A 14,133-nucleotide genomic window follows, 5' to 3' on the forward strand; every position below is an offset into this window, starting at 1 on the left:
GACCTTTTTGTTTATCGCTCGAAGATTGACCGTTTTTTCTAAAGGGCCAATCAAACAAGTCCATTTCTTTTTAAAGGTGTAGCGTTTGTAAGAGTATAGATTGAATTAATATATAAGTTCCATTCTAGCAAAAACTGTCTGATGAACGGCAACGAGAAACTCAGAGTAACAGATTTTGTTGAATTTTCTGCTGCTTAAAGTAAAGCATATTACTCTACCACTGGTATTTGAATACTCTTTTTTCCACCTTGTTTCACATTTATGTGTTTACTCCGGTATATATATATATATATATATATATATATATATAATATATATATATATATATATATATTATATATATATATATATGACAGGCTTCTTTCAGTTTCCGACTACCAAATCCACTCACAACGCCTTGGATGGCCCAATGCTGTAGTAGAAGACACTTGCCCAAGGTGCTATGCAGTGGGACTGAACCTGGAACCATGTGGTCAATGTCCGAGGTGTCAGTGTCCGAGGTAACATTATATAGCAAAATATACTTCATGACTTCGAGGTCATGTGACCAAATCTGTATGATTGTTATGTGTTGTATTTCTTTGTCATTGCATTCAAATTGTTGTTGGTTACTATAACCAGGCAGTGAACAACAGGTACAAATATCATAGGTATGTCTTAGCAGAAATAAGAACACATTAAATATCTTCCTTTGTATATCTTTATTTTGTCTGTGTGTGTGTGTGTGTGTGTATACATATGTGAATGATTTCTTTTATTGTGGGGGAAGAGATATGGGGATCTTTTACACACACATGCATTTATATATATATATATATATATATATATATATATATATATATGGCCCTGTGCCGGTGGCATGTAAAAAGCACCCACTACACTCGCGGAGTGGTTGGCATTAGGAAGGACATCCAGCTGTAGAAACACTGCCAGATCAGACTGGAGCCTGGTGCAGCCCCTGGCTTCCCAGACCCCGGTCGAACCGTCCAACCCGTGCAAGCATGGAGAACGGACGTTAAACGATGATGATGATGATATATATGATGGGCTTCTTTCAGTTTCCATCTACCAAATCCACTCACAAGGCTTTGATCAGCCCGAGGCTATAGTAGAAGACATTGGCCCAAGTGCCATAGATTGGGACATGATTGAGAAAGATCTCAGTATCTCTTCCCCTACACTCACTGTATGCTCTTATATATATATGTATATATATATATATATATATATATATATATATATATATATATATATATAAAACACCTTTTGAGCATGGTTGTTGTGAGAACCGCCTGACTGGCCCTCATGTCAGTGGCACTTAGAAGCATCCACTACACTCTCGGAATGGTTGGCGTTAGGAAGGGCATCCAGCTGTAGAAACTTTGCCAGATCAGATTGAACCTGGTGGGGCCCTCTGGCTCACCAGTCCTCAATGAAATAGTGCAACCCATGCCAGCATGGAAAGCGGACGTTAAACGACGATGATGATTATGATGATGATATATACAATGTGTACTTATGGAGTTTTGAATGGAAAGAGATTGTTCTTTCACAGGGATGTATTTTATCCAAGTGTAAACCAGTTTAGCTCCAAATCGATTAATATACTTGCAATTCATTTATTTGAGTTAGTATTAGTACTAACACTTATGAATTTCCAGTTGTCGTTATAGATGTTTTCATCCATTCAATAAAGGAGAAGAGAACAGAATTCTAATAATATAACATAAGAGAAAAGGAAAGTTCTGAACACAGAAAAAAAAAATTTATTTACATATTAGTCAATTCCATACTTTGGTCAGCCCGAGGCTATAGGAAAAGACATTTGCCCAAGGTGCCATGCAATGGGACTGAACCTAGAACCATGTGGTTGGGAACCAAGCTTCTTACCACACAGCCATGGCTGCACCTAATGATATTGCAGGGTAGGTGTGAGAAGCTAGATCTGGTTGGTTTGAACATACAACAAGTAGATATTTGGGGCCAGATACGGCTGGGTCACATGTTGACCGTTTAGCGTTCAGATTAGCCTCTCACATATATAGCTTATTTGTTCACGTTGTCTTGAATTAAGCATTATCTCGCAGAATCAAGACCATTATGATGTGATTGGTCATTTTTAGAATGACATTGTAGGGTCAGTACGAGAGGCAAGATCTGGTCACTTCAAACATAAGACAAGTGGAATATTTGGGTTGAATGGGACCAGTTTAAAAGCTAAAGGATTAAACACAGGTAAGAGAAAAAAAAATTCTAAATTCAAATCGACTTTGTCGGGGATTGACAGAATAAGGGAGTATATTTGAAGAAATATTAAAATTCAAAGGGCTCTTAGCAATACACATAGGACAGAGATCGGAGAGAATAAATTTCGATGCCAGACACCCCCCCTGGCACCTGTGCAGGTGGCACGTAAAAAGCACCCACCACACTCGCGGAGTGGTTGGCGTTAGGAAGGGCATCCAGCTGTAGAAACACTGCCAGATCAGACTGGAGCCTGGTGCAGCCCCTGGCTTCCCAGACCCCGGTCCAACCGTCCAACCCGTGCTAGCACAGAAAACGGACGTTAAACGATGATGATGATGATGATCGCTATCATCATTTTCTGTGCATTTAATGAGGACCAAAGAAATAATGAAAGAAAGAAGAAGGACTACGGCAGGGGAGGGGAGGAATTGTCTTTGCAAATTCACTAGAAGGAGTCAGCTTTGGTCAACACAAGGCTATAGCAGAAGATACTTGCCCAAGGTGCCACATAGTGGGATCGAACCCAGAACCAAAAGGCGGCAAGCTAGTAGAAACGTTAGCACGCTGGGCGAAATGCTTAGCCGTATTTCGTCTGCCGTTATGTTCTGAGTTCAAATTCCGTCAAGGTCGACTTTGCCTTTTATCCTTTCGGGGTCGATATATTAAGTACCAGTTATGCACTGGGGTCGATGTAATCGACTTAATCTATTTGTCCCCTCTGTGATTAGCCCCTTGTGGGTAGTAAAGAAATGGGTATTTCGTCTGCCGCTACGTTCTGAGTTCAAATTCCGCCGAGGTCGACTTTGCCTTTCATCCTTTCGGGGTCGATAAGTTAAGTACCAGTTACGCACTGGAGTCGATGCAATCGACTTAATCCGTTTGTCTGTCCTTGTTTGTCTCCTCTATGTTTAGCCCCTTGTGGGTAGTAAAGAAACAGTGGGATTGAACCCACAACCAATTGGTTGGGAAGGAAACTGCTTACAACACAGCCGTATTTGCACGCGCGTGCGTTTCATTTATATCTCACCAGATGGAGTACTTTTGTTGTTGATCTTACCATCAGGAAACAGTACATTACATATGTATACAGGTACTGGCATGGCTGTGTGGTAGGAAGCTTGCTTACCAGCCACATGGTTCTGGGTTCAGTCCCACTGCATGGCACCTTGGGCAAGTGTCTTCTACTATAGCCCTGGGCTGACCAATGCCTTGTAAATGGATTTGTTAGACGGAATTTGAAAGAAGCCCATCATATATGTGTGTGTGCGTGCATGTGTGTGTGTGTGTAATGTGTATGTGTGTGTGTGTGTGTGTGTGTGTGTGTGTGTGTGTGTGCGTGTGTCCCCACTCCATCACTTGACAACTAGTGCTGGTGTGTTTAGATCCCTGTAACTTAGTGGTTCAGTGAAAGGTACCGATAGAATAAGTTACTAGGCTTACAAAGAATAAGTCCTGGGGGTCGATTTCTTCAACTAAAATCACCTTTAAGGCAGTGCTCCAGCATGGCCACAGTCAAATGACTGAAACAAGTCAAAGAATAAAATAATATCGTTGATAGGGCTAGGGTATAGATAGATACCCTATTATAGAGTTAGGGTACAGAATAGACAGACGGACAGATAGATAGACAAAGAGATAGACAGATAGACAAAGAGATAGATAGACAGACAAAGAGATAGACAAAGAGATAGACAACCAGATAGACATAGAGATAGACAGAGAGATAGACAACCAGATAGACAAAGAGATAGACAACCAGACAGACAAAGAGATAGACAACCAGACAGACAAAGAGATAGACAACCAGATAGACAAAGAGATAGACAACCAGATAGACAAAGAGATAGACAACCAGATAGACAAAGGGATAGACAACCAGATAGACAAAGGGATAGACAACCAGATAGGCAAAGGGATAGACAACCAGATAGACAAAGAGATAGACAACCAGATAGACAAAGAGATAGACAACCAGATAGACAAAGAGATAGACAGACAGATAGACAACCAGATAGACAGACAAAGAGATAGACAAATAGATAGACAGACACACGTGTGGCTTCTTAATGGTGTCTAGCTTTAGTAAGCATGCTAAAGCAGACAGTAGAAATTGGTACAGTCTTCTGCCAGGCCAGCTCCAGTCAACCCATCCAGCCATGCCAGAATTGTAGACATTAACTGATGAAGATGATAGGATGTGTGTGTGTGTGTGCATGTGTGTCTACCACTGTTTGACAACCAGTGATGGTTTCCTTATGCCTTTGTAACTTAACATTTCAGCAAAAGGGACCGATAGAATAAGTATCAGACTTTAGGAAAAAATAAATAAATAAACAGGCGTAGGAGTGGCTGTGTGGTAAGTAGCTTGCTTACCAACCACATGGTTCCGGGTTCAGTCCCACTGCGTGGCATCTTGGGCAAGTGTCTTCTGCTATAGCCTCGGGCCGACAAAAGCCTTGTGAGTGGATTTGGTAGACGGCAACTGAAAGAAGCCCGTCGTATATATGTATATATATATATATATGTATGTGTGTGTGTGTGTTTGTGTGTCTGTGTTTGTCCCCCTAGCATTGCTTGACAACCGATGCTGGTGTGTTTACGTCCGATAGAATAAGTACTGGGCTTACAAAGAATAAGTCCTGGGGTCAAGTTGCTTGATTAAAGGCGGTGCTCCTGCATGGCCGCAGTCAAATGACTGAAACAAGTAAGAGTAAAAAAAAAGACTAAATAAATGCTGGGGTTGATTTGTTTGAGGAAAACCTTCAAGGCAGTGCTCCAGTATGACCGCATTCTAATGACTAAAATAGGTAAACATTAAAAGATACAGTACATGTAAAAAAAAAAAGAAATCATTGCTTGACACCTGCCTGGGAAGTCACACTTTAGACCAGTGCTTTTCAAACTTTTTGCTGAAGCGGAACCCCAAGGAAACATTCCACTGGCTCGGGGAACCCCTGTGCAATAACTTAATTGTCTTATGCACACATATCTGCACAGGAGAATTAAAAATTACTGTCGATTTTAGCATTTTTGTAACTTCTTGCGGAACCCCTGGACTGTACTGGCAGAACCCTAAGGTTCCACGGAACCCTGGTTGAAAACCACTGAGTTAGACACAGTTAGTTAGATACTAGTTAGACCAGTGCTTTTCAAACTTTTTGCTGGAGCGGAACCCCAAGGAAACATTCCACTGGCTCGAGGAAACCCTGTGCAATAATTTGTCTTATGCACACATATCTGCACAGGAGAATTAAAAATTACTGCCGATTTTAGCAGTTTTGTAACTTCTTGTGGAACCCCTGGACTGTACTGGTGGAACCCTAAGGTTCTGCGGAACCCCTGGACTGTATTGGCGGAACCCTGGTTGAAAACCACTGCTTTAGAGTGAAAAAATAAAAGTGAATCCACACAAATCTTGTAAATGCTTAAAGATTTACAGCTTTGATATTTTCCTAATTTGTGTGTCTGGCTGTGATGTCATGCGTGAATGACCCAATTTTAGGTTGATTAAGGAATCACAATCAACATTCGTTAATGATGAATTCATACATAAAAAAAAACAAAAACAAACAGCACAGTATATAATTGTGATGTAAATTTCCTTTTACTTATCGAATTCAGTTTTAACCCTTTCGTTACCCACCCACATGAAACTGCCTCTGGCTCTGAGTACAAACGTCTTGTTTTCATAAGTTTTGAATTAAAATCTTCCACCAAACCTTACTCACAATTTATGTTCCTAACACTAGCTGAACGATAACTAAATTATTTTACTAAATTCTTAGTTATATTTAAAATTAATTGAAAGAAACACAGAGCATCTCAACAGAAATACAGTAACAAAAGGGTTAAATTATTTTGTCTGTCAAATATAATTCTTATTTACCCCCCGTTCCTCTGGGCTCCAGTCCCAGCATCTAGAGCTTCATCACTCCTGAAGGATGCACTCCTCCCTGAACTCCTTTCACTGCTGCCTATCTCTGGTCAGTTGCGGCCATGTAGGCCCCCAGGTAGTGGATGAGAGTATCTCGTTATCTTGTTTTTTGGTCAGACTCTTGTTTTGGATTCATCATGCATTATCTCATAGTTCTGAGGTCTCAACAACATGATTGCTTATTTTTAGAATGACATTGTAGGGTATGTGTGAGAGGCCAACACTGGTTGGTTTGAATATAAAACAGGCAGAATGTTTGGGCTGGATGTGGCCGGTTTAAATGCTAAGGCTATAAATTTCAGTTTTTGAAGAAATTATAGCTATCTATTATTATATATATATCGAGAGACAGACAGACAGACATAGACAGACAGACAGACATAGACAGACAGGCATAGATAGACAGACAGACAGACAGATAGACAGACAGACAGACAGACATAGACAGACAGACATAGACAGACAGACATAGACAGACAGACATAGATAGACACACATAGACAGAGAGGCATAGATAGACAGACATAGACAGAGAGGCATAGATAGACAGAGAGGCATAGATAGACAGACATAGATAGACAGACATAGATAGACAGACATAGAGAGACGGACATAGATAGACATAGACAGACAGACAGATAGATAGACATAGATAGATAGACAGATAGACAGACAGACAGATAGACAGATAGATAGACAGACAGACAGATAGACAGACATAGATAGACAGACATAGATAGACAGACAAAGATAGATAGACATAGATAGATAGACAGACAGGTAGACAAACAGACAGACATAGACAGACAGACATAGATAGACAGACAGACAGACAGACATAGATAGATAGACAGACAGACAGACATAGATAGATAGACAGACAGACAGACAGACAGACAGATAGATAGACAGACAGACAGACAGACAGGTAGACAGACAGGTAGACAGACAGACAGACAGACAGATAGACAGACAGACAGACAGGCAGACAGACAGGCAGATAGACAGGTAGATAGACAGGTAGATAGACAGGTAGATAGACAGGTAGATAGACAGACACACGTGTGACTTCATTTATTTAATTGTAAAGCTAAATATTTAAAAAAAATACTCGTAGATCGGACAAGAGCTTTGTGTATTGTCCTCGACAAACATAAAACATTGGAAATTCTTTTCTTTATATAAGAAAAATAATTTTTTTCCACAAGTTTCACTCAAAATACAACAGCAGAGTGTCTCTGTCAAGTTCTTCCCCCAACACACACACAAACACACACTGTAATATTGTATTAGCTGTAAAGCCACTTAAGCAACTCTGACTTATTGAGTTATATAACTTCACCGCTTGTATCCGCGTGCGAGTGCGCGTCTAGCTGGCAGAAAACGTTAGCACGCCGGGCGAAATGCGTAGCTCTGAGTTCAAATTCCGCCGAGGTCGACTTCGCCTTTCATCATTTCGGGGTCGATAAATAAAGTACCAGTTACGCACTGGGGTCGATGTAATCGACTTAATCCCTTTGTCTGTCCTTGTTTGTCCCCTCTATGTTTAGCCCCTTGTGGGCAGTAAAGAAATATATATGGTGTTTCTTGTTTGGGGACACAAACCAACATTCGCATGCACACACACACAGATACACACACACACACACAGATACACACACACATTAATAGACCCGTGTGCCAACGAAAACACACGCACTGGTATACCGACATGCCTGCAGAAAAGCTTCCACAAATACAAACAGATATCCGAATGGGTGCTAAAAAGTTCCTGACTTTAAGTGAAAAAAAATACAGGCGGATCAGTTAATTATGATTTTATTCACCATATTCCCCCTCTCAGGTCCACACACTCATTGCAGCGGTCCTTCAGTTTTTCTAAGCCCTGTTAAAGGGCTCGGAAGGTTGGGCCTTCAACCAAGCCCTTTTGCAATGCCCTGAAAAGCAGGCATTTTTCTGTACCCTCACGTGTGTGCTTGTGTGTGTGTACGCACGTATGTATGTACGTATGTATGTGTATGCATGTAGGTGTGTGTGTGTGTGTACAATAGAGAAAGGCCACCACTGAGGTCGACTTTGCCTTTCATCCTCTCGGGGGTCGATAAATTAAGTACCAGTTGCGTACTGAGGTCAATCTAATCGACTGGGCTTCCTCCCCCAAAATTTCAGGCCTTGTGCCTAGAGCCCCACCACAGAAAAAAAATACAGAAAGGCCACAACCGGAACGCTATAGTTCATGAAAACGTCTAAAACGGTTAAAGCCTTGGCAAAACTAGATCAAACAACATCACAGCTGATGGACGAGCAAACAAGTTTTATGAATGATAAAGCTATAGAAACGAATACAAAAAAGTTCAGTTAACTGGACTGACCGGTAGTTCACTAATTGGTTAATTAACGTTAGTAGTTAAATGCAATCAAGTATTTCTTTACTTACCCATATGGGAGTTCCTCCGCAGAAATATTCGAAATTGGTTTCGTTATGTTTTCCCATTGCGGAAATTGGTAACTTAAATAAATCGCATCGATCGTCTCAAAGTTTCCATGTAGTTAAAGACACGCATATATATATATGTATGAATGTGTATATTTATATACGTATATATGTAGTTATATCTTATCCGTGTGAAAAGAGTGACAGACAGAGAAGGAAATACAAAGCACGTATTATATATATAATATATATATATATATATATATATATATGTAAATATATATATGAATGAATGGATAATATATTTATATATATGTTTATATGTATGTGAAGTGTGTATATTTTACGTATATTAAATGCGTGTTAAATATTTGTGTGTATGTATATATATATTATATATATATATATATATACTGTTTTGCCTGCAGTTCGTCTTCTCACTCTGCAGAGTAATTAAATACGAGCTGCTGACTAATTAATAAACTTTGCCAATGTTTAAATACTACTATACCTATACTACCACTACTACTACTACTTCTAATAATAATATTAATTGACGGTGATAAGAAAATTTGACAGATAAATTAAAGAAAGTCTAAACGAAATAAAACCGGAAAGACAATTAAGTAGACTCGTAAGGTTTAACTTGTTCAGGCCTATAAAAATCAAGGCGAGGTTTTTGTCCCTCTCTTAATATTCTGCTCTCTCTTTCTGACCGGTTTTTGATTTTTTTTTTCTCTCTCTTCCTTTTCTCTTAGTTACGGCCGGACAATTATCTAACCGCCCACGTTATGCATCTAGAATAAGTTTAGTTTGTCGATAAATTTTTGCAAGTCATGGTAACTAAGTATATAATACATATATATATATAACAAGAGCACTCGGAGAGGGTAAACCTCTGTCAAGGTAACACCAACGTCGTCTCAACGATTAACCGGAGATGGTTTTTAAAAAGAGAAAATCTGAAATAAAAACGAGGCGAGCTGACAGAATCGTTAGCACGCCGGGCGAAATACTTAGCGGTATTTTGTCCGCCGTTACGTTCTGAGTTCAAATTCTGCCGAGGTCGACTTTGCCTTTCATCCTTTCGGGGTCGATAAATTAAGTACCAGTTAAGCACTGGGGTCGATATAATAGACTTAATCCTTGTCTGTCCTTGTTTGTCCTCTCTGTGTTTAGCCCCTTGTGGGCAATAAGAAATAGGTATTTTGTCTGCCGTTACGTTCTGAGTTCAAATTCCACCGAGGTCAACTTTGCCTTTCATCCTTTCGGGGTCGATAAATTAAGTACCAGTTAAGCACTGGGGTCGATATAATAGACTTAATCCTTGTCTGTCCTTGTTTGTCCTCTCTGTGTTTAGCCCCTTGTGGGCAATAAAGAAATAGGTATTTTGTCTGCCGTTACGTTCTGAGTTCAAATTCCACCGAGGTCAACTTTGCCTTTCATCCTTTCGGGGTCTATTAAATAAGTACCAGTTACGCACTGGAGTCGATGTAATCGACTTAATCCCTTTATCTGTCCTTGTTTGTCCTCTCTGTGTTTAGCCCCTTGTGGGCAATAAAGAAATAGGTATTTCGTCTGCCGTTACGTTCTGAGTTCAAATTCCGCCGAGGTCAACTTTGCCTTTCATCCTTTCGGGATCGATAAATTAAGTACCAGTTAAGCACTGGGGTCGATATAATCGACTTAATCCCTTTATCTGTCCTTGTTTGTCCTCTCTGTGTTTAGCCCCTTGTGGGCAACAAAGAAATAGGTATTTTGTCTGCCGTTACGTTCTGAGTTCAAATTCCACCGAGGTCAACTTTGCCTTTCATCCTTTCGGGATCGATTAAATTAGTACCAGTTACGCACTGAGGTCGATGTAATCGACTTAATCCTTTGTCTGTCCTTGTTGGTCCTCTCTGTGTTTAGCCCCTTGTGGGCAGTAAAGAAATAGGTATTTTGTCTGCCGTTACGTTCTGAGTTCAAATTCCGCCGGGGTCGACTTTGCCTTTCATCCTTTAGGGAGTCGATAAATTAAGTATCATTTACGCACTGGGATCGATGTAATTGACTTAATCCCTTTGTTTGTCCTTGTTTGTTCCCTCTATGTTTAGCCCCTTGTGGGTAGTATTGAAATAAGAAACGTAAGCACGCCGGGCAACAGTCTTTACGTTCTGAGTTCAAATTTCGCCGAGGTCTACTTTTCCTTTCATCCTTTCGGAATCGATAAATTGAGTACCAGTTGCGCACTGGGGATCGATCTAATCGATTGTGCCCCCACTCCCCAAAAATTTCGAGCCTTGTGCCTGGAGTGGAAAAGAATATTTGAAATAAACTCGACTGCTCACACAAACGAGAATACTAAAAATGAACCCGACCGCTCTCAAAAATTAGGTAAAAAAAAGGGGAAAATAATCCAGAATCCTTGTCTGGTACCGGATCGATCCCAAAGCTGATCAGTCCGTGCCAGTCACGTCCGAATGCATCTAGCGATTCTTGAGAATATCTCGTCCACGGACAAACAAATACGACTGAAAACAATACCACCGCCTTATGTCAGCGATTTATATTTAAAAAAACTGTTATAGCGGAGAAGGTTACTCACGATATAGTGGAGGCGCAATGGCCCAGTGGTTAGGGCAGCGGACCCGCGGTCATAGGATCGCGGTTTCGATTCCCAGACCGGGCGTTGTGAGTGTTTATTGAGCGAAAAAACACCTAAAAAGCTCCACGAGGCTCCGGCAGGGATGGTGGTGATCCCTGCTGTACTCTTTCACCACAACTTTCTCTCACTCTTACTTCCTGTTTCTGTTGTACCTGTATTTCAAAGGGCCGGCCTTGTCACTCTCTGTGTCACGCTGAATATCCCCGAGAACTACGTTAAGGGTGCACGTGTCTGTGGAGTGCTCAGCCACTTACACGTTAATTTCACGAGCAGGCTGTTCCGTTGATCGGATCAACCGGAACCCTCGTCGACGCAACCGACGGAGTGCTTCCATCCATACTCACGATATGTAATTCTGAAAGGAGAATCGTTATGAAGACGTGAGAACAACATTGTTTTCATTGTTTTCTTAGAGATTGAAGCATTCGATATAAAATCCTGCTTCACATTCTGACCCAAATTCAGTAACTTTAAGAAAGGAAAAAAATCGATTAAGTTGACCTCAGTGTTCGACTGATTCTTATTTATTCTACCGACTCCCAAATGTAGAGTCGACCTGGCGTGCTTACGTTTCTTATTTCTTTATTGCCCACAAGGGGCTAAACACAGAGAGGACAAACAAGGACAGACAAAGGGATTAAGTCAATTACATCGATCCCAGTGCGTAAATGATACTTAATTTATCGACCCCTAAAGGATGAAAGGCAAAGTCGACCCCGGCGGAATTTGAACTCAGAACGTAACGGCAGACGAAATACCTATTTCTTTATTGCCCACAAGGGGCTAAACATAGAGGGGACAAACAAGGACAGACAAACGGATTAAGTCGATTACACCGACTCCAGTGCGTAACTGGTCCTTAATCTATCGACCCCGAAAGGACTAGTGGTGGATCGTAGATAAAATTAGTTGGAGTGTTGCTTCAGAAATTTTTTAGCCGTTGTTTTAATATTGTGTAAAAAGGAAGCAAACATATGAAAAGATAATTATGTTGAAGAAATTTATTTATTTTATACTAGCAGTATCGCCCGGCGTTGCTCAGGTTTGTAAGGGAAATAACTATAAAGCATTTTTAGAGAGTTATAGCCAAAAAATAGCAAAAGAATGGAAAAAAATGATGGTAAATTTTTGTTTGAGTTAAAAAAGGTGGAGTTGCGTCCCCTAGACAGTTTGTGTTTTGTGTTTCTGATTCTCGACCCCATGTCGAATTTATCGATTTTTTTCAGAACTGGGGGAACTTTTCAAAATTTTCTCTGCGTTAGTTTTGAATTATGACATTGGGCTATGTGTGTGTCAAGTTTCATCATAATCGGTTGAAAGCCGTGGTCAGGGTGAGGGTACAAGCAAACAGACACACAGAAACACGCACAGACAAACTGCCGTTTATATAGAGAGAGATATTACATGTTTTTAATGTCCTGCTTCGAATAAGGAGGTGTTTAGCAGCTATTTCATAACATTGAATGTTTTAAACATTGGTCGATATGTTATCTGTCTTTTTCCGAAAGCCTGCCTTTTTTTTTAAACCGTTCCACTTGTGACCATCCTATCGCTTTTTAGCATAATTAGTTTAGTGCCCTTCTCTCACACACGCACCCCCGGGATTTTGTTTTAAATGGTGTATAATTTTGCATGCTCTGTTCCAGCGGGCCCCACTCGTTTTTGTGCCACGGACCAGTTTCATACAAGTCAATTATTCCACGGAGCGAAGGTTCTCGCCCATAATAAAACACAAAGTCCATAAAACACGATTTGATTATCTTTATATATAAAACTGAAGTTGTGTGTGTGAGAGTCTGTCTCCTCCGATTTAGATTCCTAACTACTCCCACATTTGCGGTGCAGTTTAACCAAAAGCGGGTATCTTATAGACGTGATTCATATCGAGCCCTTCTGGGTATTAGCGTGCGTCTATGATGAGTCTACGATTATAAAAAATTTACCATCACTTTTTCGCATTTTTTGCTCGGTTTATATAAGGGAAGTAACTCTCTAAAAATGCTTAAATAGTTATTTCCCTTACAAACCCGAGCAACGCCGGGCGATACTGCTAGTTACATATACAGAACAGACATATGTAACGTATCTGCACTAAGTGGTCCTGCGCAGAATCGTTGCCTTTCATGCTTTTGGTATCGGTTAAATGTAAACCTCCTCCAGCACTTTCTAACTTGTAGCAGAATCGTTAGCGCATCGGACAGAATGCTAAGAAGCATTTCTTTCGACTTTGTGCAGTGAATTCAAATTCTGCATTTCATCCTTTTGAGGTCAATTAAATGTGAACCTTCTCCAGCGCTCTCTGATTTGTTCTGTTGTCTTCATTGAGAGGTATAACGGTATAACTTCCTCCGCTTAATATTATCTAGTATCGTCGTTCTCCTTCTCGGTCCTCTCCCTGTATTATCCCCTCTCTCACTGTGCGCAGAAACCTCTTCGGCCTCATATGTCCGATCCACCTTGCTTTCCTTCTTCAGATGGTATCTACCAAGCATCGTTTCTCTCCGTCAAGAAGATCGGTGTTAGTAGTCAGGATAGTTGTAAAATGGTGTTTTGGAGACAAATGGAGAAGATCTGCTGGACGTGACACGCAGGACCGGCTCACGAATTTTTTTCCCACGAGAGTTCCGGACTCCAGTTATGAACTCATTTGCATACAGCCAATCAGAGCTCAACTATCAAACGAGTGTCCTCCTATTCACGAAAATACTCTGGTTGAGTTCAATGGAAAATGTGTGTTATAGCAAAATTCAACTGTTCTAAACGGGTTAATAGGGGTAACAAATGTGAAATTTAGTGTATAAAGTGAATGGAGAGCTGCTCACCGATGATGCCCGCAAGTGTTACCAATTTGCGTAATTTATTAGAAAATCT

General features: G+C 40.5%; 1 protein-coding gene across 1 annotated transcript in view; it reads right to left on the reverse strand.

The window, feature by feature from the left end:
- The window catches only part of LOC115221788 (multidrug resistance-associated protein 1-like), a 114,046-nt gene extending 105,232 nt beyond the window's left edge, over nucleotides 1–8,814 (reverse strand). The window contains 1 exon segment of the mRNA XM_029792018.2: nucleotides 8,619–8,814. Within this exon segment, the coding sequence (XP_029647878.1) occupies nucleotides 8,619–8,675 (57 nt within the window). The 5' untranslated portion in view covers nucleotides 8,676–8,814.
- Between the last annotated feature and the right edge of the window lie 5,319 nt (nucleotides 8,815–14,133).

Source organism: Octopus sinensis, linkage group LG18 (assembly GCF_006345805.1).
Source record: "Octopus sinensis linkage group LG18, ASM634580v1, whole genome shotgun sequence".
NCBI lineage: Eukaryota > Metazoa > Mollusca > Cephalopoda > Octopoda > Octopodidae > Octopus > Octopus sinensis.